We start from the raw sequence: 27,523 nt of genomic DNA on the forward strand, positions 1-27,523 counted from the left end.
TTGCTTCCTGACCTGCATACAGGTTTCTCAAGGGGCAGGTCAGGTGGTCTGGTATGCCCATCTCTTTCATAATTTTCCACAGTTTATTGTGATCCACACAGTCAAAGGCTCTGGCATAGTCAATAAAGCAGAAATAGATGTTTTTCTGGAACTCTCTTGCTTTTTCGATGATCCAGCAGATGTTGGATCTCTGGTTCCTCTGCCTTTTCTAAAACCAGCTTGAACATCTATAATATTCTTTCAGTTTTGCATATAAAATGTTTGTTGCATGGGACATACTTGTACCACCCTCCTAAGGATCACTTTATTGTAGACAAGATCATACTGGAAACTTACTATTCACTGTTTGCTCTGTATATGGCAAAATTCTCCGTAGTCTGTTCTCATTGTAAAGCTTATTTAACCAGAAAGGACTTTCCTTTACTGAGGAAGGATAACATATTGATAGCAGTATTAAACTTATTTTCAGGATAAATAGTTTTTCTAGGTATAATGGCAATTGTTTTTCTGGATGCAGTAAATTCTGTTAATCTAGCAGATAGGGGAATGGAACCATCAAATATTTTAGTAATCAGAATAACAGAAAAGTAAATCTGTTGTATATGGAGATTACCAGTTAATACTCAGAATATAATTTAAAAAGATACAAAAGACATATTGGACATTGGTGGTGGTGGTTGAGTTGCTAAGTCATGTCCATGTGAACTGTAGCCTACCAGGCTCCTCTGTCCATGGGATATCTCAGGCAAGAATTCTGGAATGTGTTGCCATTTCTTTCTGTAGGGGATCTTTCTGACCCGGAGATCAAACACATATCTCCTGCATTGCAGTCAGATTCTTTACTGCTGAGCCACCAGGGAAGCCCTACATTGGCATTAATTTGCCTTAAGAAACACGAAGATTGCATTTATCTGCCAGTAGTTAAGCTGGATACTAAATAGACCTGTGCCATTTGATGGCAGTGATTCTTCCATCTCTGATACTGCTCTGCAAAGCTAAAGGGGATAAGCCACAGCTCTTGTACTTCTTTTTCTCTTAGTGGGAGAGTATAGAGATAAATGTCATTCAACACTCCCTTAAACTAATCTCAATGTTTTTTCCCACTTTAGGTGATTGCATTTCCGTGAGATTATAATGTACCAAGAAAATTAAAACTAACTCAAGAAGAATGGAAGAGTATGTTCCAAATTCCAGTTTATTATATATATTTATGAAATGACTTATATTAAATTTCTGTGTATTATTTACCCTAGCTGTGTAACAAATTACTCCAAAACTTAGTGACTTAAAAATATAAATGTTTATTATTTCACATAGTTTCTGAAGGTCAGGAATTTGGGAGTAGCTTGGTTATATGGGTCAAGAATTGAGGAGCAGCTTAGTGGGATGGTTCTGTTTTGGGGTTTCTTATAAGCTGAAGCTGGTCAGGGCTGCAGTCATCTGAAGACTTGACTGGGGCTAGGGTATCCACTCCAAGATGCTCGTTTACAGAGTTGGCAAGTTGATGCTGTCTTTCGTCAAGAGGCCTTAGTTCCTCACTCTCATGAGACTTTTCATAGGGCTTCTGAAGTATCCTCATGACAAGGCATCTGGATTCCCACAGAGTGAGAGATTTGAGAAAATGATAGAGAAACTTTAATGTCTCAAAATCACCTGGTCTTGGAAGCCACAATATCCTTTTGCTTGTATAGGTTAATCCTATTCAGTGTGGGGAAGACCACAGAAGGGCATGAGTACAAGAAGGTGAGACTCATATGGGCCACCTTGAGAATGGCTACTCCATTCCACTTTTTGCTAATTGAAATGGAGCAGGGCCCTGTAGGGCTCCCAGTCATGGAGGCCTTTCTGTCTCCCATTTCTTGTAGGCAAGACTCCAGCATTATAACTTTCCTTGAGTTCCAAAGGACAGATTTGAACAGTTGCTAATCAAGGGTGTACGTGCTAAGTTGCTTCAGTCATGTCCCATTCTTTTCGACCCCATGGACTGTAGCCCTCCAGGCTCCTCTGTCCACGGGGATTCTCTAGGCAAGAATACTGGAGTGGGGTGCCATTTCCTTTTCCAGGGGATCTTCCCTACCCAGAGATCGAACCAGCACCTCTTATGTCTCCTGCATTGGCAGGTGGGTTCTTTACCATGGGAGCCACCTGGGAAGCTAATCAAGGGAAAGTGAAAATGAAAAGTAGCCCAGTCGTGTCCGACTCTTTGCAACCCCCTGGACTATACAGTCCATGGAATTCTCCAGACCAGAATACTGGAGTGGGTAGCCTTTCCCTTCTCCAGGGGACCTTCCTAAACCAGGGATGGAACCCAGGTCTCCCGTATTGCAGGTGGATTCTTTACCAACTAAGCTATCAGGGAAGCCCAATCAAGGGAGAAGCAGCCAAAAATCACCAGAGGCAAGATGAAAGGGAACAGAGAAGCTCATCAAGATTAGAAGACCCACCACCTAAAATGAGATTAAGAAAGTGCAAATTCTGCCCACACTCTAATCTTGTTAGAGATGCCACCTTTGACCCTCATCAAATTCTCTAGGGTTGGGACTCTTGGTTTTTTGAGACAGAACATGGTTTTAGGTTCCTCTTTGCCTGGCAAAGCAATAAAGCTAGCTATCCTTTTCTCCACCCCAAACTCTGTCTCCAGGATTTGATTTGGCACCTGGTGTACAGAGAGGCTCAGCTTTCAGTTAACATAACCATGAGACAGTTTTGGTTAGCACCTGAAAATGTTGCTAGAAAAAAAGTTTATTTGGCTCAAGTTCAAACTGGTTAAGCATAATCAAAGAGCAGGGGCTCCACATCTTTTATGAACAATAAGTTGCTTTTCTTTGGCAAGTCAGAATGTTACTGGGGGTTATTAAGCAGAATCATCTGCAAAGTTCTTCCGTTCATTCTCTTGAGTATATGGCAAAATGGACTTTACAGGAACCCATCTACATGCTGCCTGTGTTTTTGGATTTAAGTCATTTTAAACATTTGATGGCTGACTTATTTTTTTCCTTCCTTCTTTCTTTAGAGGTCAACTGGAAGCCTCAAATCTTCCTCCAGAAGCTTGGCCTTCTGAAGTGACGGTGTCAGTGACAGGAGAACCACCTAATGCTTCTGTAGAAGAAAAGGAAGAAACAGCCAAAGAAGCAGTCATAGAAACCAGCCCAGAAATCATGAAGCCGCTATCCATTCTAGACGTGCTGAGGATCTCTGCAGTTCTGGAGGACACCACAGACCAGCTCTCCATTCTAAACTATATCATGCCAGTTCAGTATGAAAAAAGACAAAGCATCAGCATGGTATATACATTCACCATTACTTAATTTTTGCTTTCTCTTTATCTCTCCATCATTTGCAGTACCTACGCCATTCAATTCAACTTGGGGAATAGCACCTTCTAGTCAGGTAAAGGGCTACAGTAATTATCTAAGATATGTACTCTCAGTTAATGGAGTGAAATAGACATAGCTCATGGTACATCTCACAAAATATCCTTTTCTCCTGATATATTGGTGTTATTCTAAAAAGTCCATAGATAAATCAGTATAAATACAATATATATACTGAGGAGATAAATAATTGTGTTGTCTTATTTGTCTTGTATTGGTATTTGTCAGCTGGCAACCCACTCCAGTATTCTTGCCTAGAGAATCCCCATGGACAGAGGAGCCTGGTGGGCTACAGTCCATGGGGTTGCAGAGTTGGACTGAGTGATTAAGCACAACAGCACAAAAGCTAACTGAACACCAGGGGGGAGGAAATTCAACTGGACCCTGTCAACACTGCTTTCATCTAAAATGACTTTGTCATTGCTAAATATGTTGCAATCTGCTTTTCTGAATATCCAGCCGCATTATTGCATTAGCCATTACATTTTCAATGATGTTATGGATTCCTCCCTCAAAGCACCACTGAGTTACAAAAAACTCAGCTTGGTAGTGAGCAAAATCTTTCATAAATTCTTAAGCCCTTAAACCAGAAACAATTTTTAAGTACAAATTTTATTACATTTTATTTTAAGTACATATTTATTAAGTTTAACAAAATTATATAATTTGTACAGAATATATCTGATTCTGTGATAAATGCAACTTGCTATAAAAATGAGAGGGTAAATTAATTTTCATGTCTAATAGAAAAGAAGTCCATATTTACTGTGACTAGAAAATTAAATTTCCCTTTAATTGCCCCTTACAATTTTATAATTATTATTATTATTACTACTGCTATATTTATAAACTGGATTCACAAAACTTTTATTAGAGTTTTAAAAGTGGATTTGAAGTTACAGGATCATTATGGTTGAATTGTGCAATAAGCAATTCATTTCACTTTCTCAGTCTTAGTTTTCTCATTTATGAATGAATTGTGGTGGAGTTTTAACTAAATGAGCCCTTCTAATACTAACATTCTATGAGTTTTAGGGTGATTTTAAAACATTATGGGTATTATAGAAATTTTGCAACAAATTAGTTTCCTTATTAATTTATGAAAAGCAAAGACATCTGGAAATCCAAGAACTAAACCTTTCAGTACACTTAAAATTAGTCTAATTCTTAAATTGTTTGTTAACAGATAGTACAGAAGAGACACTACCCTCACTAAATATCTTCAGTTAACAAGATAAAGTTTTCTCAATGATATTTACTGTTAGGCTTTAAAAAGGGTACTTTTCCATCATAGAAACTCAAGAGAGAAAGAAAAATACAAATTTATAAACAACATTCAGTAGTGGTCACCATTCCAGTACATAAAAGAACAAAATTTCTCCAGTTTTATTCTGGTTTATGATCTTCACCCACAAAATTTTCTGACATGACAGAGAGAAGCCCTGCTTATGATTTTATAGAAATATAAATAGTAAAGGTTTATACTCTTATTCTGATTAATAGAACTTAAAAGCCCCTTTCAGAATATGTTAGTTATATAACTTTTAAAACTGTGACTCTTAAAATAATTTTTCATTTTATAGTATTATAGTTGTTCTAACTCACAAATTTTTACAGTACCATTGCCCTGCATAAGATAAATATTTAAAAACCTTAGTACTAATGTGGATGTTTTCTTTCTTTAAAAGCTTCACATTGTTGAGCTTTATAATAACAACACTGGGATGAAAGTTTAGTTAGCATTATCCCTCTTCCACAACCATTTTTATAACTAAAGAATCATGAAATGGAATTATGAAAAACATACTAATGTACTAAGTTCTACCAGAAGTGGGAGTAATTGATCTGAACTTTGGAAAGAGCTCCCTTACAGGGAATACTGTTCTTATTTTTTCCCTTAGGATCTAACACCCTCCCGTACAAGGAGGTGAATGGACCAGAATATTTAGCTAGTTCCTTTAAGTTCTCTTCTAAAAACTCATATTTATTTCTAGTAATCTGTTCATCAGGCCATTTGACACATTTGCTTCCTTTTCCAGATGCGCGAGCACAAAGGTAGAGGAACGATGGTTAGGGCGATCAGAAAGAACAAACTTTCCAGGCCTTACGTTTCCCATTCCCTCCCTAGACTAGAAAATCTAGAGTAATAACCATCCACACACTTAAAGCTTTATTTATGCATAGGGCATCTGGTCCCATCACTTCATGGGAAATCGATGGGGGAAACAGTGGAAACAGTGTCAGACTTTATTTTTTGGGGCTCCAAAATCACTGCAGATGGTGATTGCAGCCATGAAATTAAAAGACGCTTACTCCTTGGAAGGAGAGTTATGACCAACCTAGATAGCATATTGAAAAGCAGAGACATTACTTTGACAACCAAGGTCTGTCTAGTCAAGGCTATGGTTTTTCCAGTGGTCATGTATGGATGTGAGAGTTGGACTGTGAAGAAAGCTGAGCGCCGAAGAATTGATGCTTTTGAACTGTGGTGTTGGAGAAGACTCTTGAGAGTCCCTTGGACTGCAAGGAGATCTAACCAGTCCATCCTAAAGGAGATCAGCCCTGGGATTTCTTTGGAAGGAATGATGCTAAAGCTGAAACTCCAGTACTTTGGCCACCTCATGTGAAGAATTGACTCATTGGAAAAGACTCTGATCCTGGGAGGGATTGGGGGCAGGAGGAAAAGGGGACGACAAAGGATGAGATGGCTGGATGACATTACTGACTTGATGGACGTGAGTCTGAGTGAACTCCGGGAGTTGGTGATGGACAGGGAGGCCTGGCGTGCTGTGATTCATGGGGTTGCAAAGAGTCGGACACGACTGAGTGACTGAACTGACTGAACTGAGTTTTCAATTTAATTGTTGGAATTCTATGGTTTCTGTTCTCTTTGTAGTCAGTCATATCAATTTTAATTGAAAGGAGTATTTTAAAATTTAATTCTTATTTAATGTAGCATTTTTTTTGTACTTGCATATGTATGTTTTCCTCAGATCTGAATCTTTGCTTGCTGTTGATAAAGGAAAAATGCTGTTGAGTGTGTATTTATTAATCTTTATTGATAGTTTTTTTTAAAAACTAATCTAATTGAAGTTTAACTAAGGAAGACCTAGGCTTTTATGCAAATAAAACTCTTCTGTGCATAGGATTAGCTCAAGAATTTAAGTAATCATATCAAATGTTGAACTTACATGGTTCTGTGTAGTGTTCTAAATGCCCTTTTTCTTTCTTTTTCTCCTTCCTTCCTTTTTTTCTTTCCTCAATAACTGCAAGATGGCAAGTACTATTATTATCCCTATTTTATCAATAGGAAAATGGAGGCATAGAGATATTAAAATAGTTGTCTAAAGTCAATGTGGTTTAGTAACAGGGCCAGGATTTAAACAAGGAAGTCTGGTTTCAGAGTCCCATATGTACTGCATAACCGCTATGTTATATGGTTTCCCATTGGCTCAAGGTTTTAGCCACAGATTAAATAGGAATCATCAACTTAAAGATGTATCCTGTCCCAGTTGAAAGATGGTAATGCTTACCTCTTACTATTCAAGTTTGGGTCTGAAAAATAAATTTTTTTGGCTTTTCCCCACATGAACTTCGAAATCTATACCACACCACTAATACACTATTGGCTCCTACTCTTTAGTATGATTCTCTTTTAATTCTTTATACAGTGGACCCTCCATATCTGTGGGTTCCACATCTGCAGATTCAAGCAACCATGGATCAAAAATATTCAGAAAAAAATTCCAATAAGTTCCCAAAAGCATAACTTGAATTTGCTGTGTGCTGGCAGCTATATACATAGTATTTACATTGTTTTAGTATTATAGGTCATCTAGAGATTATTTAAAGTATATGAGAGGATGTAAACAGGTTATATACAAATACTATGCCATTTTACATAAGGGACTTCAGGATCTGTGGAGTCTGGTCTCCTTGAGGGCTGGGTCAGGGGTGTGGTGGTGGATCAGACCAATCCTCCACAGTTACCAAGGGATTGACTGTATTTCAGATTCATGTGTTCAGCGAACATTTGAGTCTTTGCTGTATCCTGGACATTGTTCTAAACAATGGGATTATAAAGATGGCCACATTTATTTAATATTATCTTGTTCCAAAAAGAATTTGAGGTGCACCAAGATCTGTAAGACACTGTCCCTCTCCTCATGGAATTTATAATTTAATGGAGATATTTATACAAATAATTATAAATGGTAAATGTCTGCTAATAGAGATGTTTCGCAGAGAACTGTGTCTTTGGTCATAGTCTTAAAGTTTACCAGTTTGGGGAATGACAGAGAGTGGGAATGTTGTCTAAAGGCAGGAAGACACAAAACAGCAGAGCATGCAGTTTGATGTAGCTGAAGAAGAGGATAATTTTCTGGTACTGATATTACAAGAGGTTTAAAATGGAGGAAGTTGGGGAGCATGTGTATATCTGAAATAAAGAGAAAAAAAAAAAAACAAAACAAAAAAAAAGGAAAAAAAAAATAAAATAAAATGGAGGAAGAGGCCCTCATATAGCATTATTTCTTTTTGTTTTAAAAATCTGTCTTTAACATGAAACATCATTTATTGTTTTTAGAAGGATAACAAAGAAATGCATTTAGAAGGAAGAAGCTCAGGAAAAGTTCCACTGGCATCAAACCCCTCAAAAATATCCAGTCCATTGGTACATAAAGAAGAACCCAAGTTGCCGGAAATCAGACAAGGAGGCCAGTTTAACAAAGTGCAAGATCTTATCTTCAAAAAACCCACAAGGCAGACCATAATGAATGCAGAGACACTGAAGAAAATTCAGATTGATAGGTAAGGAAGGACAGCACATTTGGAAATGTGATAATGTATTTCTAGATGGATGAGGAGTGAGTACAGGGGTGGCTGACTGCTCTCTTCTCTTAATGGATTGGTCATTATATCCAAGTGACTGCAGATAATAGAATTAGCCAAGGGCTTTCTAGGGGAAGTGTGGTACAAGTAAAAGTGTTAATGTGGTGGCTATATGGTTGGGGAAGTTATTGAGCCTTTGTTTACAGTTTTTAAAAATGAGAATAATGATAACTTTGGAGGGAGGTATCAGCCAAGTGCTTGGCAGAGATTGGTGGCTCTTGTGATGCTTTATTCTTTAGTAAGAGATAGATACTATCAAAGTAGTCAAATTTTAAACTCTCTTAATCCTGAGGAGTTCTTAAGCAGTCTCAATTTCCATTCTTATTACTCAGTTTTTCATTGTCAACTGGCTTGCTGACAAAGAATCCTGTTAAGTTTAAAAGAAAGTATAACTTTATGATAGTAATTTTTGGTAAATAAGGGTTTATAGCAATTACCCAGGGCCACTAGCCAAATCCAGCCTGTAGTCTGTTTTTGAAAACAAATTTTACTGGAATACAGCATTGCCCATTTTATATATTGTCTATGACTGCTTTCATGGGATAACAGCAGAGTCGAGTAGTTTCAACAGGGAGTTTATGTCCTGCAAAACCAAAAACATTTACTGTTTGTCCAATTACAGAAAAACTTGCTGACCCCCGCTTTAGACCCTCCCCAGAGGGTATCATCTCTTGCTAGAAATAATCTGGTTTCACATTTGCATCCCTTCAAGATGGTGTCCTGTTTATAAGCTGCTAGTTAATGTCCTTTCATTCTCAGTGTGTGGGATCATAGTTTTTCAACTGACATGACTTCATCGTATTTATTTTCTCAATATAGTTATTGAATTTTTTTGTGTGAACTATTGGTAATAATTATGTAAAACGGTAAGAATACTTCTTGCTGATTCTATATCAAAACATTAAATAACAGTAATTAAAGTTCTCTACCTAGGAGAGAATAGTCAATGGACTAGGAGTGAAGAGTCTGAATTAAATAGTTCTATCTCTTTTTCAAGCTAGTTCTGTGAACTTGGGGAAGGAAGGCATGTAATCTTCCTGAGTCTGGATTCACTCATCTCTAAAATATGTTGTATTAGCTCTTTATACAAAAATTTTTAAATGATTTAACTTTTTCAAAATTATGAAATATTTCAAGAATGCACAAAAATGTGAAGAATAAAATTATTATATTTTATTAAAAGGATTATTATTATATTTTATATAAAATATAAAAATATTTATATTTTATATAAAATATATATATTATATTTTTATATTTTATTAAAGGATTATTATTATATTTTATTATTTATATTTTATTAAAAGGATTATATAAATAATCCTTATGTATATAACCACCAAATCTTAACATTTTACATGATAGCTTTAAGAGTTTTTTTTTCCAAATAAAATATGTCAGGTACAACTGACGATTGTAACTCTGATTCTAGTCCCCTCACCCTTCCCCCAAATATTTCTTCTGAATTTGTTGTTTATTGTTCTCTTGTATATGTTGTGATACTTTTATTAGGTATGTAAGTATTTTATTTAAACGATACATATAGATGGCTCAGATAGTAAAGAGTCTGCCTGCAATGCGAGAGACCTGGGTTTGGTCCCTGGGTCAGGAAGATCCCCTGGAGAAGGAAATGGCAGCCCACTCCAGTATTCTTGCCTGGAGAATCTCATGGCCAGAGGAACCTGCTGGGCTACAGTCTGTGGGGTCACAAAGAGTCGGACATGACTGAGTGACTAACTTTGACTTTCACGTTCATAGTTTTACATGTTCTTAAATGTTGTATACACAATATCATGCTGTACATTCCAGGTCCGTTAGTCCTCAGTATGTGAACTTTTTCCGGTTAAGGAGTTTCTCTTTTTTGCTAAGAGTTGTTTGTTTTTAAATGATGTGATGATCATTTGGCTTTTTTCTCCTTTTGTCCTCATTAATGTGATGATTTCCATTAGTAGATTTTCTAATACTAAACTATTTCTGCCTTCCAAGAATAATTCAAATTTAGTTATGATGGTCCTTCTGGGTCTTAACTTGTGTGATTTCTGTAGCCCTTTGTGAATGTGGGGAAATATATCTTACTGATTCATCTTTTTTGTTTCTCCTTGCAGGCAATTTTTGAGTGATGTAATTACAGAAACTTTGGAGGAGTTGCAAGAAGAAGGCACTTTCACCAATCTCCTGAAAGCTTTGGGCAAAGAGAGGGAAAGCAAAATGCATTTCTATGATACCATTGCCAGGTGAGAGTAAGTTTAGGTTTATTTGCTTTGTTGCCTTAAAAAAAAAATAAAAAATAAAGTGTTATAAAACTCTTACTGGAAGTCTTAGATTTCTAAAGTAAATCAAGTTTTTGCTTTTAAGGGGAGATAACTAGAAGTCAGAAAGTTGGGTTCTATTCAGAGTTCTGCTGGAACAATAGCTCAATTTCTGGGCTTCGGTTATCTGTATCTATAATATGTATAGTACAATATATGTACTACACAGATGGGTAGTGCATAATCTATGGTTTGTTTTGGCAATGACAATCTCAAGATTCTAGTTAGCAGGATTTCTCTAGATGCTACTTAATGATAAGGTTTTTTTGTTGTTGTTATTGTTGTTGCTATAGACTGAATGTTTGTGCTCCTCTAACCTCAGTTTTTGGAATCCTAACCTCCAGAGTGATGGTTTTAGGAGATTGGACGTCTTTGGTCAGTGAGTAGGTCTTAAGGATGGAGCCCTCATCAATGGGATTAGTGCCCTTATAAACAAGACCCAGGAGAGCTGCCTTCCTCTTCTGTCATGTAGATACAAATGAAAATTGGCAATTGTGAACCAGGTGACAGGTTCTCACCAGACACTGAATTGGATGGCACCCGGATCTTGGACTTAATAGCCTCCAGAACTGTGAGCAATGAATTTCTCTGTTTATAAGCCTTCCAATCTATGATATTTTTATTATAGCAGCTCAAGCTAAGATAGGTATTATTTTTTTTATTGTATTGTTCTGTTATTTTATTTTAAACCTAAATAAAGAGATTGCTGGAGATAAGCAGAATTCTGTTTCTAAGAACAACATAAAATAGTTAAATTCTCATTCAGACAATACTGAGTTTGAATTCTGCTCTGCCATTTACCACTTGTGTGACTATGACAAGTGTGTGAGTCTGTATCTTCTTAGAGATAGATGCCAAGATGAGATTATTAATGTAAAGATTTTTATCAGGGAAACCCTTAAGTGAGAGAAAATGGGGAGGGAGGCTTTGGACTCAATGCTAGACTCACCCTAAGTGAAGGAGAGGGAAGGTTGGGTGGATGAGACCACCCTGCAATCTAAGGATGATTTGGCAAGGTCAGCAGGGAGTCCGTGAGCCAAAGTCAAACATCAGAAAAGTCCAGAGTCTCCTAGGAAGGGATGGCCTTATCCCTGCCACCCTCAAAACTTGGCTGGGAGCAGTCTGTGGGAAGGGTGGCCCCAGAGCACACACAGTGGAGGGATTCAGAGTCGAGAGCTTGGACCCTTATTTGCTCACATTGCCTGTACTTGGAGGTCTGTGGGGCACATTCTCAGATCCTCTGCAGCAAGTCACCTCAACTCTCTATGTGCGTTTTCCTCATCTGTAAAACAGGAGTGATGACAGGGATTATGTCCTTATATTTTAAGAGGTGCTCAGAATAGAAAAGATTCTTCTTTTTCCTCTTCCTGTTCATCCTCTTCTTAGCTTGTTCTCAGCAGCAGCAATTTTAGATACAACACTGATAAGCCAGAAAATCCCCTTCCAGTTTACTAAAATCACAATCTTTTTTAAAAATTAGGTTATTTTTTTATTGAAGGATAATTGCTGTTTTCTGTCAAACCTCAACATGAATCAGCCATACGTATACATATACCCCCTCCCTTTTGAACCTCCCTCCCATCTCCCTCCCCATCCCACCCGTCTAGGTTGATACAGAGCCCCTGTTTGAGTTTCCTGAGCCATACAGCAAATTCCCAGCTGTCTATTTTACATATGGTTATGTAAGTTTCCGTATTACTCTTTCCATACATCTCACCCTCTCCTCCCCTCTCCCCATGTCCCTAAGTCTATTCTCTATGTCTGTTTCTCCATTGTTGCCCTGTAAATAAATTCTTCAGTACCATTTTTCTAGATTCTGTATATATGCATTAGAAGATGGTATTTATCTTTCTCTTTCTGGTTCACTTCACTCTGCATATGAGTTCTAGGTTCATCCACCTCATTAGAACTGACTCAAATGTGTTCCTTCTTATGGCTGAGTAAATTCCATTGTGTACATGTACCACAACTTCTTTATCCATTCATCTGTCAATGGACATCTAGGTTGCTTTCATGTTCTAGCAATTGTAAATAGTGCTGCAATGAACAATGGGATACATGTGTCTCTTTCAATTTTGGTTTCCTCAGGGTATATGCCTAGGAGTAGGATTGCTGGGTCATATGGTGGTTTTATTTGTAGTTATTTAAGGAATCTCCATGCCATCTTCCATAGTGGCTGTATTAATTTACATTCCCACCAACAGTGCCAGAGCATTTCCTTTTCTCCACACGCTCTCCAGCATTTATTGTTTGTAGACTTTTTGATGAAGGCCATTCTGACTGGTATGAGGTGATATCTTATTGTAGCTTTGGTTTGTATTTCTCTAATAATGAATGCTGGAGAAGATTCTTGCGAGTCCCTTGGACTGCAAGGAGATCCAACCAGTCCATCCTAAGGAGACCAGTCCTGGGTATTCATTGGAAGGACTGATGCTGAGGCTGAAACTCCAATACTTTGGCCACCTCATGAGAAGAGTTGACTCATTGGAAAAGACCCTGATGCTGGGAGGGATTGGGGGCAGGAGGAGAAGGGGATGACAGAGGATGAGATGGCTGGATAGCATCACTGACTTGATGCACATGAGTTTGGGTGAACTCCAGGAGTTGGTGATGGACAGTGAGGCCTGGCATGCTGCGATTCATGGGGTCGCAAAGAGTCAGACATGACTGAATGACTGAACTGAATAAAGAATGATGTTGAGTATCTTTTCATGTGTTTGTTAGCCATCTGTATATCTTCTTTGGAGAAATGTCTGTTTAGGTCTTTTTCCCACTTTTTGATTGGGTGGTTTGTTTTTCTGGTATTGAGTTGTATGAGCTGCTTGTATATTTTGGAAGTTAATCCTTTGTCAGTTGTTTCATTTGCTATTATTTTCTCCCATTCTGAGGGTTGTCTTTTCACCTTGCTTATAGCTTCCTTTGTTGTGCAAAAACTTTTAAGTTTAATCGGGTCCCATTTGTTTACTTTTGTTTTTATTTCCATTACTCTAGGAGGTGGGTCATAGAGGATCTTGCTTTGGTTTATGTCATCAAGTGTTCTGCCTATGTTTTCCTCTAAGAGTTTTAGGGAGAAGGCAGTGGCAACCCACTCCAATACTCTTGCCTGGAAAATCCCATGGACGGAGGAGCCTGGTAGGCTCCTTAGCAGTCCATGGGGTTGCTAAGAGTCGGGTATGACTGAGCGACTTCACTTTCACTTTTCACTTTCATGCATTGGAGAAGGAAATGGCAACCCACTCCAGTGTTCTTGCCTAGAGAATCCCAGGGACAGGGGAGCCTGGTAGGCTGCCATCTTTGGGGTCGCACAGGGTCGGACGCTACTGAAGTGACTTAGCAGCAGTAGCAGTAGCAAGAGTTTTATAGTTTCTGGTCTTACATTTAGGTCCTTAATCATTTTGAGTTTATCTTTGTGTATGTTGTTAGGAAGTGTTCTAATTTCATTCTTTTACATGTAGCTGGCCAGTTTTCCCAGCACCATTTATTGAAGAGGCTGTCTTTGCCCCATGGTATATTCTTGCCTCTTTTGTCAAAAATAAGGTACCCATAGGTGCATGGGTTTATCTCTGGGCTTTCTATCTTGTTGCATTGGTCTATATTTCTGTTTTTGTGCCAGTACCATACTGTCTTGATGTCTGTAGCTTTGTATCTGAAGTCAGGAAGGTTGATTCCTCCACCTCCATTCTTCTTTCTCAAGACTGCTTTGGCTATTCGGGTTCTTCTGTGTTCCCACATGAATTGTGAAATTTTTTGTTCTAATTACGTGAAAAATGCCATTGATAATTTGATAGGGATAGTATTGAATCTGTAGATTGCGTTTGGCAATATAGTCATTTTTACAATATTGATTCTCCCTACCCAGGAACGTGGAATATCTCTCCATCTGTTTATGTCATCTTTGATTTCTTTCATTTCTTTCATTCATAATATTCTGTGTACAGTTCTTTTGTCTCCTTAGGTAGGTTTATTCCTAGATATTTACTTCTTTTTGTTGCAATGGTGAATGGGATTGATTCCTTAATTTCTCTTTCTATATAGAATTGCAAGTGATTTCTGTGTATTGATTTTGTATCCTGCAACTTTTCCAAATTCACTGATTAGCTCTAGTAATTTTCTGATACTATCTTTAGGGTTTTCTATGTACAGTATCATATCATCTGCAAACAGTAAGAGCTTTACTTCTTCTTTTCCAATCTGGATTCTTTTTTTTTCTTTTTCTTCTCTGATTGCTTGTAGCTAGCACTTCCAGAACTATGTTGAATAATAGTGGTGAAAGTGGACAGCTTTGTATTGTTCCTGATCTTAGGGGGAATGCTTTTAGTTTTTCACCATTGAGGATAATGTTTGCTGTAGGCTTATTTTTTGTGGCCTTTACTATGTTGAGGTAGGTTCCTTCTGTGTCCATTTTTTGAAGACTTTTAATCATAAATAGGTGCTTAATTTTGTCAAAGACTTTTTCTGCATCTATTGAGATTGTCATATAATTTTTATCTTTCAATTTGTTAATATAGTGTATCACATTGATTGATTTGAGTATATTGAAGAATCCTTGCATCCCTGGAATAAACCCAGCTTGATCATGGTGTATGAGCTTTTTGATGTGTTGTTGAATTCTGTTTGCTAAAATTTTGTTGAGAATTTTTGCATTTATGTTCATCAGTGACATTGGCCTGTAGTTTTCTTTTTTTGGTTTATCTTTGTCTGGTTTGGGTTTCAGGGTGATGGTGGCCTCATAGAATGAGTTTGGAAGTGTTCCTTCCTCTGCAATTTTTTGAAAGACTTTTAGAAGGATAGGCATTATCTCCTCTCTAAGTTTGATAGATTTCGCCTGTGAAGCATCTGGTCCTGGGCTTTTATTTTTTGGGAGATTTTTGATCACAGCTTCAATTTCATTGCTTGTAATTGGGTTGTTCATAATTTCATTTCTTCCTGGTTCAGTCTTGGCAGACTGAACTTTTCTAAGAATCTGTGCATTTCTTCCAGGTTACCCATTTTATTGCCATATAGTTGTTCATTCCAGTCTCTTATAATCCTTTGTATTTCTGCATTGTCTGATGTAACCTCTCCTTTTTCATTTCTAATTTTGTTGATTTGATTCTTCCTTTTTTTTCTTGATGAGTCTGGCTAAAGGTTTGTCAATTTTGTTTATCTTCTCAAAGAACCAGCTTTTAGTTTTACTAATCTTTACTATTGTTTCTTTCTTTTTATTTCTGCTCGGGTGTTTATGATTTATTTCTTTCTACTAATTTAGGTTTTTTTCTTCTTTTTCCAGTTGTTTTAAGTGTACAGTTAGGTTGTCTACTCAATGTTTTTCTTGTTTCTTGAGGTAGGATTGTATTGCTATAAACTTCCCTCTTAGAACTGCTTTTGCTGCATCCCATAGGTTTTGATTTGTCGTGTTTTAATTATCATTTGTTTCTAGAAGTTTTTTGATTTCCCTTTTGATTTCTTCAGTAACCTGTTGATTATTTAGAAGTTTGTTGTTTAGTCTCCATGTTTTTGTGTGTCTTACACTTTTTTTCTTGTAATTGGTATCTAGTTTCATAGCATTGTGGTTGGAAAGGATGCTTGATATGATTTCAATTTTCTTAAATTTGCTGAGGTTTGATTTGTGACCCAAGATGTGGTCTACCCTGGAGAATGTTCCATGTGCACTTGAGAAGAAGGTGTATTCTTCTGCATTTGGATGGAATGTCTTGAAGATATCAATAAGATCCATCTCATCTAATGTATCATTTAAGGCTTGTGTTTCCCCATTCATTTTCTGTTTTGATGATCTGTCCATTGGTGTGAGTGGGGTGTTAAAATTTCCTACTTATTATTGTGTTACTGTCAGTTTCTCCTTTTATGTCTGTTAGTGTTTGTCTTATGTATTGAGGTGCTCCTATGTTGGGTGCATAGATAGTTACAATTGTTATGTCTTTCTCTTGGATCGATCCCTTGATCATTATGTAGTGTCCTTCCCTATCTCTTGTAATCTTCTTTATTTTAAGGTCTATTTTGTCTGATATGAGGATTGCTACTTCAGCTTTCTTTTGCTTCCCATTTGCATGAAATACACTTTTTCCATCCTCTCACTTTCAGGCTATATGTGTCTTGAGGTCTGAAGTGGGTTTCTTATAGATAGCATATATATGGGTCTTGTTTTTGTATCCATTCAGCCAGTCTGTGTCTTTTGGTTGGAGTGTTTATCCCATTTACATTTAAGGTAATTATTGATATATATGTTCCTATTGCCATTTTATAATTTTTGGGGGTTGATTTTGTAGATCTTTTTTCTTCTGTTGTATTTCTTGATTACATAAGTCCCTTTAACATTGTTGTAAAGCTGGTTTGATGGTACTGAATTCTCTTAACTTTGCTTGTTGGAAAAGCTTTTTATTTCTCCATCAATTTTGAATGAGATTTTTGCCAGGCACAGTAATCTTGGTTGTAGATTTTTCCCTTTCAGTACTTTAAATATATCCTAAAATTCCCTTCTGGCCTGCAGAGTTTCTGCTGAAAGATCAGCTGTTAAGCATATGGGGTTTCCCTTGTATGTTACGTCTTGCTTCTCCCTTGCTGCTTTTAATATTCTTTGTGTTTAGTCTTTGTTAGTTTGATTAGTATGTGTCTTGGCTTGTTTCTCCTTGGGTTTATCTGTATGGGACTCTTTGTGCCTCTTGGACTTGATTGACTATTTCCTTTTCAATGTTGGGGAAATTTTCAACTATAATGTCTTCAAAAATTTTCTCATACCTTTTCTTTTTCTTTTCTTCTTCTAGGACCCCTATAATTTGAATGTTGGTGCATTTGATATAGTCCCAGAGGTCTCTGAGACTGTCCTCAGCTGTTTTCATTCTTTTTACTTTATTCTGCTCTTCAGAAGTTATTTCTACCATTTTATCTTCCAGCTCACTGATTCATTCTTCTGCTTCAGGTATTCTGCTATTGATTCATTTTAGAGTATTTTAAATTTCAGTAATTGTGTTGTTTGTCTCTGTATATTTATTCTGTAATTCTTTTCAGTCTTTGTTAATTGATTCTTGCATTTTCTCCATTTTGTTTTCAAGGTTTTTGATAATCTTTACTATCATTATTCTGAATTCTTTTTCAGGTACTTTGCCTATTTCCTCTTCATTTATTTGGATTTCTGTGTTTCTAGTTTGTTTCTTCATTTGTGCAGTATTTCTCTGCCTTTTCATTTTTTTTTTTTCCTAGGTTATTGTGTTTGAGGTCTCCTTTCCCCAGGCTTCTAGGAAAGTTGAATTCTTTCCTTGAAGAAGGTTGAATTCTTTCTTCCTTTTGGTTTCTGCCTCCTAAGGTTGGTTCAGTGGTTTGTGTGAGCTTCTTGTAGGGTGAGAGTTGTGCTGAGGTTTTATTTGTTTGTTTGTTTTTCCTCTGATGGGCAAGGCTGAGTGAGGTGGTAATCCTGTCTGCTGATTATTGGGTTTGTTTTTGTTTTGTTTGTCATTTAGATGAGGCATCCTGCACAGGGTGCTACTGGTGGTTGGGTGACGCCGGGTCTTTAATTCAAGTGGTTTCCTTTTTGTGAGTTCTCACTATTTCATACTCTCTAGGGTTAGTTCTCTGGTAGACTGGGGTCTTGGAGTCACTGCTCCCACTCTAAAGACTCAGGGCTTGATCACTTGACAAATCCTCCCTCCTGAGCCCATCATGGAACGTGGGGTTCTTCCCTGCTTCGAGGCTCTGAGCCAGAACCTTGTGGGGGTATGGACAGCAGCCTCTGGACTGACCAGCCCCTCAGCCCACTCCAGCACCTTCTGGTGTTAAGAAAGGTGTCTCCGGGTCCTGTCACCCCTGTGCACTGAAGCCAATCTATTGACACTGGAAGGAGGCAAGAAACTTGAATTGGAAGCTTCAGCAATCAGCATTTGAGAAACTTCTCTCCACTTTAGCACCATCTCCAGAACGCAGAGCTGAGAGACCGTGCAAACCGCAGCATGGTGAGAGAGCAAAGTGAGAGCAAAATCACAGTCTTTTTAAAAATATTATTGAAATTTTGCTCCATGGACCAGTACCATTAGCATCACCTGGGACCTTGGCACAGTTGCAAATTCCACTGAATGAATTAGAATCTGGGACAGAGCCCAGGAATCTGTTCTTTAGCCTCCAGGTGAACCTGTGTACACTGAATTTTGAGAAGCACTTCTCTAAATATAAATTATCCTTATTTTCTCTAGGGAGGAAAATGGAAGAAAGAAGATAAAATCTCTTCAAAAACAGTTGCTTAATGTCAAAAAAGAAAGGCAAGCTGAAGTACAGGTAAGAATTATCTGGACAACACCAAAAGTTACTGGGTTGATAACAGCTAAGTAGAAGTCATCTTTTTCAAGCAAAAAAAGAAGTTATGTATAAGAAATTGTTGTTTTCCCTGAGTTGCCTTTAATATTTATATTAAAAATAAAAGGATAGCAGATATTTGGTGGAATGCACAAACATGTCCAGAATCGAACTTTGAGAGACTCTAACACTCTGGAGCTCTTAGTCTGTTCTTACCCCTCCCAACCAATCCAACCATATCACCCACTCCTTCCTTCTAGGAGACCTTGTCTCAGGCAGTCTCTTGTATGCCAAGGTTCCAGATGGGAGATTATGGTCCTAGGTAGTACCTTAAGCACATCACATACTCCTTACAAGGCTTCTCTGGTGGCCCAGATGGTAAAGAATCTGCCTGCAATGCGGGAGACCTGGTTTCAGTCCCTGGGTTGGGAAGATCCCCTGGAGGAGGGCATGGCAACCCACTCCAGTATTCTTGCCTGGAGAATCCCCATGGACAGAGAAGCCTGGTGGGCTACAGTCCATGGGGTCACAAAGGGTTGGACACAACTTAGTGACTAAGCACAACACAAATACTCCTTACACCTAATGGTTAGTGTTAATAATGTCATTTGTATTATATTTCAACTACAGAGTGGATTTATTGAGCTTTTCTGGTCATTAGGGCCTTACTTTATGTCTAATTTACCTGTATAAGGAAATGCATCCCAAGTTTTAAGCAAGTACTTACAAAACTGTGTTTGGGCAGTTAGAAATTAGTATCATGACTATTAGAATTAAGAAAGTTATTAAGTATGGCCTGATATATCAGCTTTTCATTGCCTAGCTATTTGGACAAGCTTATACTTCAGATATAGGAATCTTCCTTATCTCCTACAAAGAAGTTAGAAGAATATTAGGAAAATATATTTGGAAGAATTGTCTAAAGAAGGTCACTAGCCTTTCTTCTGAGATATTTATTATCTTTAGGTCTTCTGACTTGCTTAGCATCCTCTCTTATTTTCTATTATCAGTTTTAAAGTACCTTTGTTATTTATTTTTACTTCAATATCCCTATTAACCCTGTGTTTATAGCTTACGCTCTTTGAAAACCATTTTTGCACCACCGTCACCTCCAAAAACTTTATAAAAACTGGTGTACGCTTAGGCTTTCTCTGTAATGAATAGAATTTTTCAGAAGTTTCTTAACTTTTTTTTCCCCTCAAAAACTCTACCATTATTATAAGTTCTTCTTGTATTCCTTGAGTATTAAAAAAAAAAGTTATTTATATTAATGTCCTTTTAAGACTTCAAACCAAATAGTATCAAAAGAGACCTCAGCTTTGGGCTGTGCCAATCAAGTCCCCTACGCTACTATCACAACCCTCTTTTTTCTCTTTTCTTTACATTATATTGTTGATAATATAATTTTTCCAACAAGTAACTTGCTTGTGAAACTTACCTTCTTGGATTTCAGTCTCAGCTGTTACATTCAGGCTCAGTAAAACTAAAGTAGAATATCACTCAGATATTTTGATCATCAGAAAAGGAGTGAAACCAGGACTAGAAGACTGAAGACAAACCTTGAACAAAAAACAACTGGCAAGATGAAATCAAGTAAAATCTCTAGAGTTACTGAAGAACCAGTGGTCAAGTCAAGGTTGGAAAACAGGAAGTACATGCATACGGGAGACCTATGGGTCAGAAACTGATGCCAGCAATTAAGGTGGCAGGCTTGAGTGTGTGAAAGTATGTGTGGAGATCACTGGAATGTGAGGGAATAATTGAGTTGTGAAGCTTCCTACTGGAAGTGAAGAGGAACTTAAGAGTCTCTTGACAGAGGTGAAAGAGGAGAGTGAAAAAGTTGGCTTAAAACTCAACATTCAAAAAACAAAGATCATGACATCCAGTCCCATCACCTCATGGCAAATAGATGTGGAAAAATTGGAAACAGTATCAGATTTCATTTTCTTGGCCTCCAAAATCAATGTGGACAGTGACTGCAGCTACGAAATTAAAAGATGCTTGCTCCTTGGAGGAAAAGCTATGACAAACCTAGACAATGTATTAAAAAAAGCAGGGACATTACTTTGCCAACAAAGGTCTGTATAGTCAAAGCTATGGTTTTTCCAGTAGTCATGTATGGATGTGACAGTTGGACCATAAAGAAGGCTGAGTGCTGAAGAATTGATGCTTTTAAACTGTGGTGTTGTAGAACTCTTGAGAGTCCCTTGGACAGCAAGGAGATCAAACCAGTCAATCCTAAAGGAGTCAATCCTGAATATTCATTGGACAGACTGATGCTGAAGCCCAAGCTTTAATACTTTGACTACCTGATGTGACGAGCCGACTCCTTGGGAAAAAGCCCTGTTGCTAAGAAAGATTCAGGGCAAGAGGTGAAAGGGGCGACAGAGGGAGGATGAGATGGTTGGATGGCATCACTGACTCAATGGACATGAGTTTGAGCAAACTCGGGAGATAGTGAAGGACAGAGAAGCCTGGTGTGCTATAGTTCATGGGATCAGAAAGAGTTGGATACGACTTAGCAACGGAATAACAACAACAACCTCTAATGAAACCGTTGAAGACAGTTAAGTCTTTGTAATTCTCAACTTACAAGATTTTTCTAGCCAGAATCAGGACTTTAGTTTCACTTTGCTTCTTCTTAAAGTCAGTATGCTATGCTATGCTAAGTCACTTCAGTCGTGTCCGACTCTGTGTGACCCCATAGATGGCAGCCCACCAGGCTCCCCTATCCCTGGGATTCTCCAGGCAAGAACACTGGAGTGGGCTGCCATTTCCTTCTCCAATGCATGAAAGTGAAAAGTGAAAGTGAAGTTGCTCAGTCATGTCCGACTCTTAGCAACCCCATGGATTGCAGCCTAATAGGCTCCTCCGTCCATGGGATTTTCCAAGCAAGAGTACTGGAGTGGGGTGCCATTGCCTTCTCCGAGAGTCAGTATAGTTCAGTTCAGTTGCTCAGTCATGTCAGACTCTTTGCGACACCATGGACTGCAGCTCACCAGGCCTCCCTGTCCATCACCAACTCCCAGAGTTTACTCAAACTCATGTCCATTGAGTCAGTGAAACCATTAAACCATCTCATCCTCTGTTGTCCCCTTCTTCTCCTGCCTTCAATCTTTCCCAGCCTCAGGGTTTTTTCAAATGAGTCAGTTCTTCGCATCAGGTGGCCAAAGTATTGGGAGTGTCACCTTCAGCATCAGTCCTTCCAATGAATATTCAGGACTGATTTCCTTTAGGATGGATCGGTTGGATCTCCTAGCTGTCCAAGGGACTCCCAAGAGTCTTCTCCAACACCACAGTTCAAAAACATCAATTCTTCCACTCTCAGCTTTCTTTATAGTCCAACTCTCACAGCCATACATGACTACTGGAAAAACCATAGCTTTGACTAGATGGACCTTTCTTGGCAAAGTAATGTCTCTACTTTTTAATATGCTGTCTAGGGTGGTCATAGCTTTTCTTCCAAGGAGCAATCATCTTTTAATTTCATAGCTACAGTCACCATCTGCAGTGATTTTGGAGCCCCCCAAAATAAAGTCTGTCACTGTTTCCATTGTTTCCCCATCTATTTACCATGAACTGATGGGACCAGATACCATGATCTTACTTTTCTGAAAGTTGAGTTTTAAGCCAGTTTTTTCACTCTCGTCTTTCACTTTCATCACAAGGCTTTTTAGTTCTTCTTCGCTTTCTGCCTTAAGGGTGGTATTATCTGCATATCTGAGGTTATTGATATTTCTCCTGGAAATCTTGATTCCAGCTTGTGCTTCATCCAGCCCAGTGTTTGTCATGATGTACCCTGCATATAAGTTAAATAAGCAGGGTGACAATATACAGCCTTGACGTACTCCTTTTCCTGTTTGGAACCAGTCTGTTGTTTCATGTCCAGTTCTAACTGTTCCTTCCTGACATACGTACAGATTTCTCAGGAGACAGGTCAGGTGGTCTGGTATTCCCCTCTCTTTCAGAATTTTCCAGTTTGTTGTGATCCATACAGTCAAAGGCTTTGGCATAATCAATAAAGCAGAAATAGATATTTTTCTGAAATTCGCTTGCTTTGTTGATGATCCAATGGATGTTGGCAATTTGATCTCTGGTTCCTCTGCCTTTTCTTAATCCAGCTTGAACATCTGGATGTTGACAGTTCACTTGCTGTTAAAGCCTGGCCTGTAGAATTTTGAGCATTACTTTACTAGTGTGTGAGATGAGTGCAATTGTGCAGTAGTTTGAACATTCTTTGGCATTGCCTCTCTTTGGGATTAGAATGAAAACTGACTTTTCCAGTCCTGTGGCCACTGCTGAGTTTTCCAAATTTGCTGGCATATTGAGTGCAGCACTTTGACAGCATCATCTTTCAGGATTTAAATAGCTCAACTGGAATTCCATCACCTCCACTAGCTTTGTTCGTAGTGAGGCCCACTTGACTTTGCATTCCAGGATGCCTGGTTCTAGGTGAGTGATCACACCATCGTGATTATCTGGGTTGTGAAGATCTTTTTTGTACAGTTCTTCTATGTATTCTTGCCACCTCTTCTTCTGCTTCTGTTAGGTCCATACCATTTCTGTCCTTTATTGAGCCCATCCTTGCATGAAATGTTCCCTTGGTATCTCTAATTTTCTTGAAGAGATCTCTAGTCTTTCCCATTCTATTATTTTCCTCTATTTCTTTGTATTGATCACTGAGGAAGGCTTTCTTATCTCTCCTTGCTATTCTTTGGAACTCTGCATTCAAATGAGTATATCTTTGCTTTTCTCTTGTGCCTTTCACCTCTTCTTTTCACAGCTATTTGTAAGGCCTCCTCAGACAGACGTTTTGCCTTTTTGCATTTCTTTTTCTTGGGGATGGTCTTAATCCCTGTCTCCTGCACAATGTCACGAACCTCCATCCATAGTTCTTCAGGTACTCTGTCTTTCAGATCTAATCCCTTGAATCTATTTCTCATTTCCACTGTATAATCATAAGGGAGTTGATTTAGGTCTAGTGGTTTTTCCCTACTTTCTTCAATTTAAGTCTGAATTTGGCAATAAGGAGTTCATGGTCTGAGCCACAGTCAGCTCCTGGTCTTGTTTTTGCTGACTGTATAGAGCTTCTCCATCTTTAGCTGAAAAGCATATAATCAATCTGATTTCGGTGTTGACCACCTGGTGATGTCCATGTGTAGAGTCTTCTCTTGTGTTGTTGGAAGAAGGTGTTTGCTATGACCAGTGCGTTCTCTTGGCAAAACTTTATTAGATTTTGCCCTACTTCATTCTGTACTCCTAGGCCAAATTTGCCTGTTCTTCCAGGTACTTCTTGACTTCCTGCTTTTGCATTCCAGTCCCTCATAATGAAAAAGACATCTTTTTTGGGTGTTAGTTCTAGAAGATCTTGTTGATCTTCATAGAAGACCGATGAACTTCAGCTTCTTCAGCATTACTGGTCAAGGCATCAACTTGGATTAATGTGATATTGAATGGTTTGCCTTGGAAACGAACAGAGATCGTTCTGTTGTTTTTGAGATTGCATCCAAGTACTGCATTTCAGACTCTTTTTTTTTTTTTTTTTTAATATGATGGCTACTCCATTTCTTCTAAGGAATTGTTGCCCACAGTAGTAGATGTAATGATCATCTGAGTTAAGTTCACCTATTCCAGTCTTAGTTCGCTGATTCCTAAAATGTTGATGTTTACTCTTGCCATCTTGTGTTTGAACACTTCCAATTTGCCTTGATTCATGGACCTAGCATTCCAGGTTTCCTATGCAATATTGCTCTTTGCAGCACTGGACTTTACTTTCATCACCAGTCACAGCCACAACTGGATATTGTTTTTGCTTTGGCTCCATCCCTTCATTCTTTCTGGAGTTATTTCTCCACTGATCTCCAGTAGCATATTGGGCACCTACCAACCTGGGGAGTTCATCATTCATTATCCTATCTTTTTGCATTTTCGTACTGTTCATGGGGCTCTCAAGGCAAGAATACTGAAGTGGTTTGCCATTCCCTTTTCCAGTAGACTGCGTTTTGTCAGAACTCTCCACCATGACCCATCCATCCGGGTGGCCCTTCATGGCATGTCTCATAGTGTCATTGAGTTAGACAAGGCTGTGGTCCATGTGATCAGATTGGTTAGTTTTCTGTGATTGTGGTTTTCAGTCTTTCTGCCCTCTGATGGAGAAGGATAAGAGGCTTATGGAAGCTTCCTGATGGAAGAGACTGACTGAGGCGGAGTCAATATAGTGTTCTAATAATCATCAGAGTTTCAAATTCTTCTAGCTTATGGAAGATATATTTCTGTATCTATCTATGTATCTATCTATCTATATTTTCAGTTGTCCAGCACTAAAAATTTAAGGAAAATGAGAATTCCTAGGCCCAGTGGGGAAATAACTCCTTCTTGGAATTCTGTTCTGAAAGTATCTTTCTAGTACTATATATCTTAGCGGCAGCTCCAGCATTGGAAAACAGTATGGAAATCCCTCAAAAAATTAAGAACTACCATATGATTCTGCTATTCTACTTCTGGGTATTTATCCAAAGAACATGAAGACACTAATTCAGAAAGGTGTATGTAGCCCTGTGTTCATTGCAGCATTGTTCAGAACAGCCACAATAAGGAAACAACCTATATTCACATTGACAGATAAATGGATAAAGAAGGTGTGGTACATGTTTACAACAGTGTATAGACAATGGATACTTCCTATCCATACAAAGATGGAATCTTGCTATTTTTGACAATATGGATGGACATTGAGATTATCATGCAAAGTGAAATAAGTCAGACAAAGAAAGATAAATACTGTATAATTTCACTCATATGTGGAATCTAAAACAAGCAAACAAAAATGGATGAACAAACCAAACCAAAACAAACATGTAGAACAGAGTAGTCGGTCCCAGAAGGGGAAAGGGTTGGGGGTAAGAAACGGGTAAAGCAGGGGTGTCAACTATATGGTGACGGATGGAAGCTAAATTTTCGGCCTTGAGCACATTGTAATGTATACAGAAGTTGAAATATCAATATAATGTTGCACACATGAAGCTGATGTAATTTTATAAACCAATGTTAATGCAATTAAAAAAAGAAGAGAAGTTGCCAAGCACTTTGCAACCTGGGAAGAATTTTCAAACACATTGTCAATTAATCCTTATAATTACTTGCTAAGATATTTCAGGCAGGGTGGATATTAATGTTTCTATTGTAAAGAAGGTGAGACTTGGAGAGTTTAACTGATGTGTCCTAATTCACACAATTGGCGGGGCTTGGGTGGGAAGTTAGGTCTTTTGGTCATTTAGTCCAGTGCTCTTTCCACTAAAATGAAATAGTAATGGGAAATCTGTGTGGATACAGGATACCCAAATAATGTGCCTAGGGAAGAATCCCACAGTCTTAGAACTGCTTTTCATTTTCATTTATACTATCCATGATTATTGGGTAAATTTCTCATAGTGTGATAGCAGAAAAACAGATCCAGTTCCCTGTTGATATGTAAGTACAAAAGCTTAAGCCGCTGACTGAGCTGAATGGAGGTAGAATGCATTTTAATTTAGAAATCTGGTCTTAACCTCTACAGAATCGGAATGAATATATTGCTCACCTCAAGGACCAGTTGCAAGAGATGAAGGCAAAAACCAATATGGAGAATCGCTATATGAAGAGAAACACAGAACTGCAGATTTCCCAGACCCAGAAAAAATGTAGCAAAACAGAAGAGCTCTTGCTGGAAGAGATTGAGGTGATCACTGTTAATTAGGAATGAATCTAATGACTGGCTTTCAAACTGTCACTCCCGATATTTCAGCCGACAAAGGAGGTGCGAGAGGGAGACTTCTCTGATCTTTGTTCTCTCTCTCCAGCAACCCTAACATTTGAGGTTAAAGACAAAAAAAGGATGAAGACTTGCTTTTTTACAAGCAGAGATTCTGATGGGGTATAGCTTACATCTCCTGATTTTTTGTAAGGACTTTGAAATTGGTTGTACTTTCTTCTCTTGGTCACTTTATCCTTAGTTAATGAAGCCGCCTGCCATTTCTTCTGGTAATTACAGGAGAGGGCAAAACAAGATACTCAGTAACTGTAGGTTTTTGCTGCTACTTTTCTTACCCAACCAATATTTTTCATCCTGCCATTCAGTTCAGTTCAGTTCAGTTCAGTCACTCAGTCATGTCCGACTCTTTGCAACCCCATGAATCACAGCACGCCAGGCCTCCCTGTCCATCACCAACTCCTGGAGTTCACTGAGACTCACGTCCATCGAGTCAGTGATGCCATCCAGCCATCTCATCCTCTGTCGTCCCCTTCTCCTCCTGCTCCCAATCCCTCCCAGCATCAGAGTCTTTTCCAATGAGTCAACTCTTTGCATGAGGTGGCCAAAGTACTGGAGTTTCAGCTTTAGCATCATTCCTTCCAAAGAAATCCCAGGGCTAATCTCCTTCAGAATGGACTGCTTGGATCTTCTTGCAGTCCAAGGGACTCTCAAGAGTCCTCCAACACCACAGTTTAAAAACGTCAATTCTTCGGCACTCAGCTTTCTTCACAGTCCAACTCTCACATCCATACATGACCACAGGAAAAACCATAGCCTTGACTAGACGGACCTTTGTTGGCAAAGGAATGTCTCTGCTTTTCAATATGCTGTCTAGGTTGGTCATAACTTTCCTTCCCAGGAGTAAGCGTCTTTTAATTTCA

The 27,523-nt window shown here is 38.4% G+C and overlaps 1 protein-coding gene across 5 annotated transcripts in view; it reads left to right on the forward strand.

Annotated features, from left to right (window-relative positions):
* Positions 1 to 27,523, forward strand: part of IQCG (IQ motif containing G) — a 54,308-nt gene that overhangs the window by 11,688 nt on the left and 15,097 nt on the right. For 4 of the 5 annotated variants that reach the window (XM_010834301.1, XM_010834302.1, XM_010834300.1 and 1 more), the window contains exons 2-7: positions 1,110 to 1,176; positions 3,014 to 3,284; positions 7,960 to 8,183; positions 10,370 to 10,498; positions 18,754 to 18,835; positions 26,409 to 26,570. In XM_010834301.1, the coding sequence (XP_010832603.1) occupies positions 1,169 to 1,176; positions 3,014 to 3,284; positions 7,960 to 8,183; positions 10,370 to 10,498; positions 18,754 to 18,835; positions 26,409 to 26,570 (876 nt within the window). In that variant the 5' untranslated portion in view covers positions 1,110 to 1,168. The remainder of the gene's footprint in view (positions 1 to 1,109; positions 1,177 to 3,013; positions 3,285 to 7,959; positions 8,184 to 10,369; positions 10,499 to 18,753; positions 18,836 to 26,408; positions 26,571 to 27,523) is intronic. The other variant, XM_010834305.1, reaches the window with a different exon arrangement.

Source organism: Bison bison, unplaced genomic scaffold (genome assembly GCF_000754665.1).
Source record: "Bison bison bison isolate TAMUID 2011002044 unplaced genomic scaffold, Bison_UMD1.0 scf7180017864032, whole genome shotgun sequence".
In the NCBI taxonomy this organism is placed as follows: domain Eukaryota; kingdom Metazoa; phylum Chordata; class Mammalia; order Artiodactyla; family Bovidae; genus Bison; species Bison bison.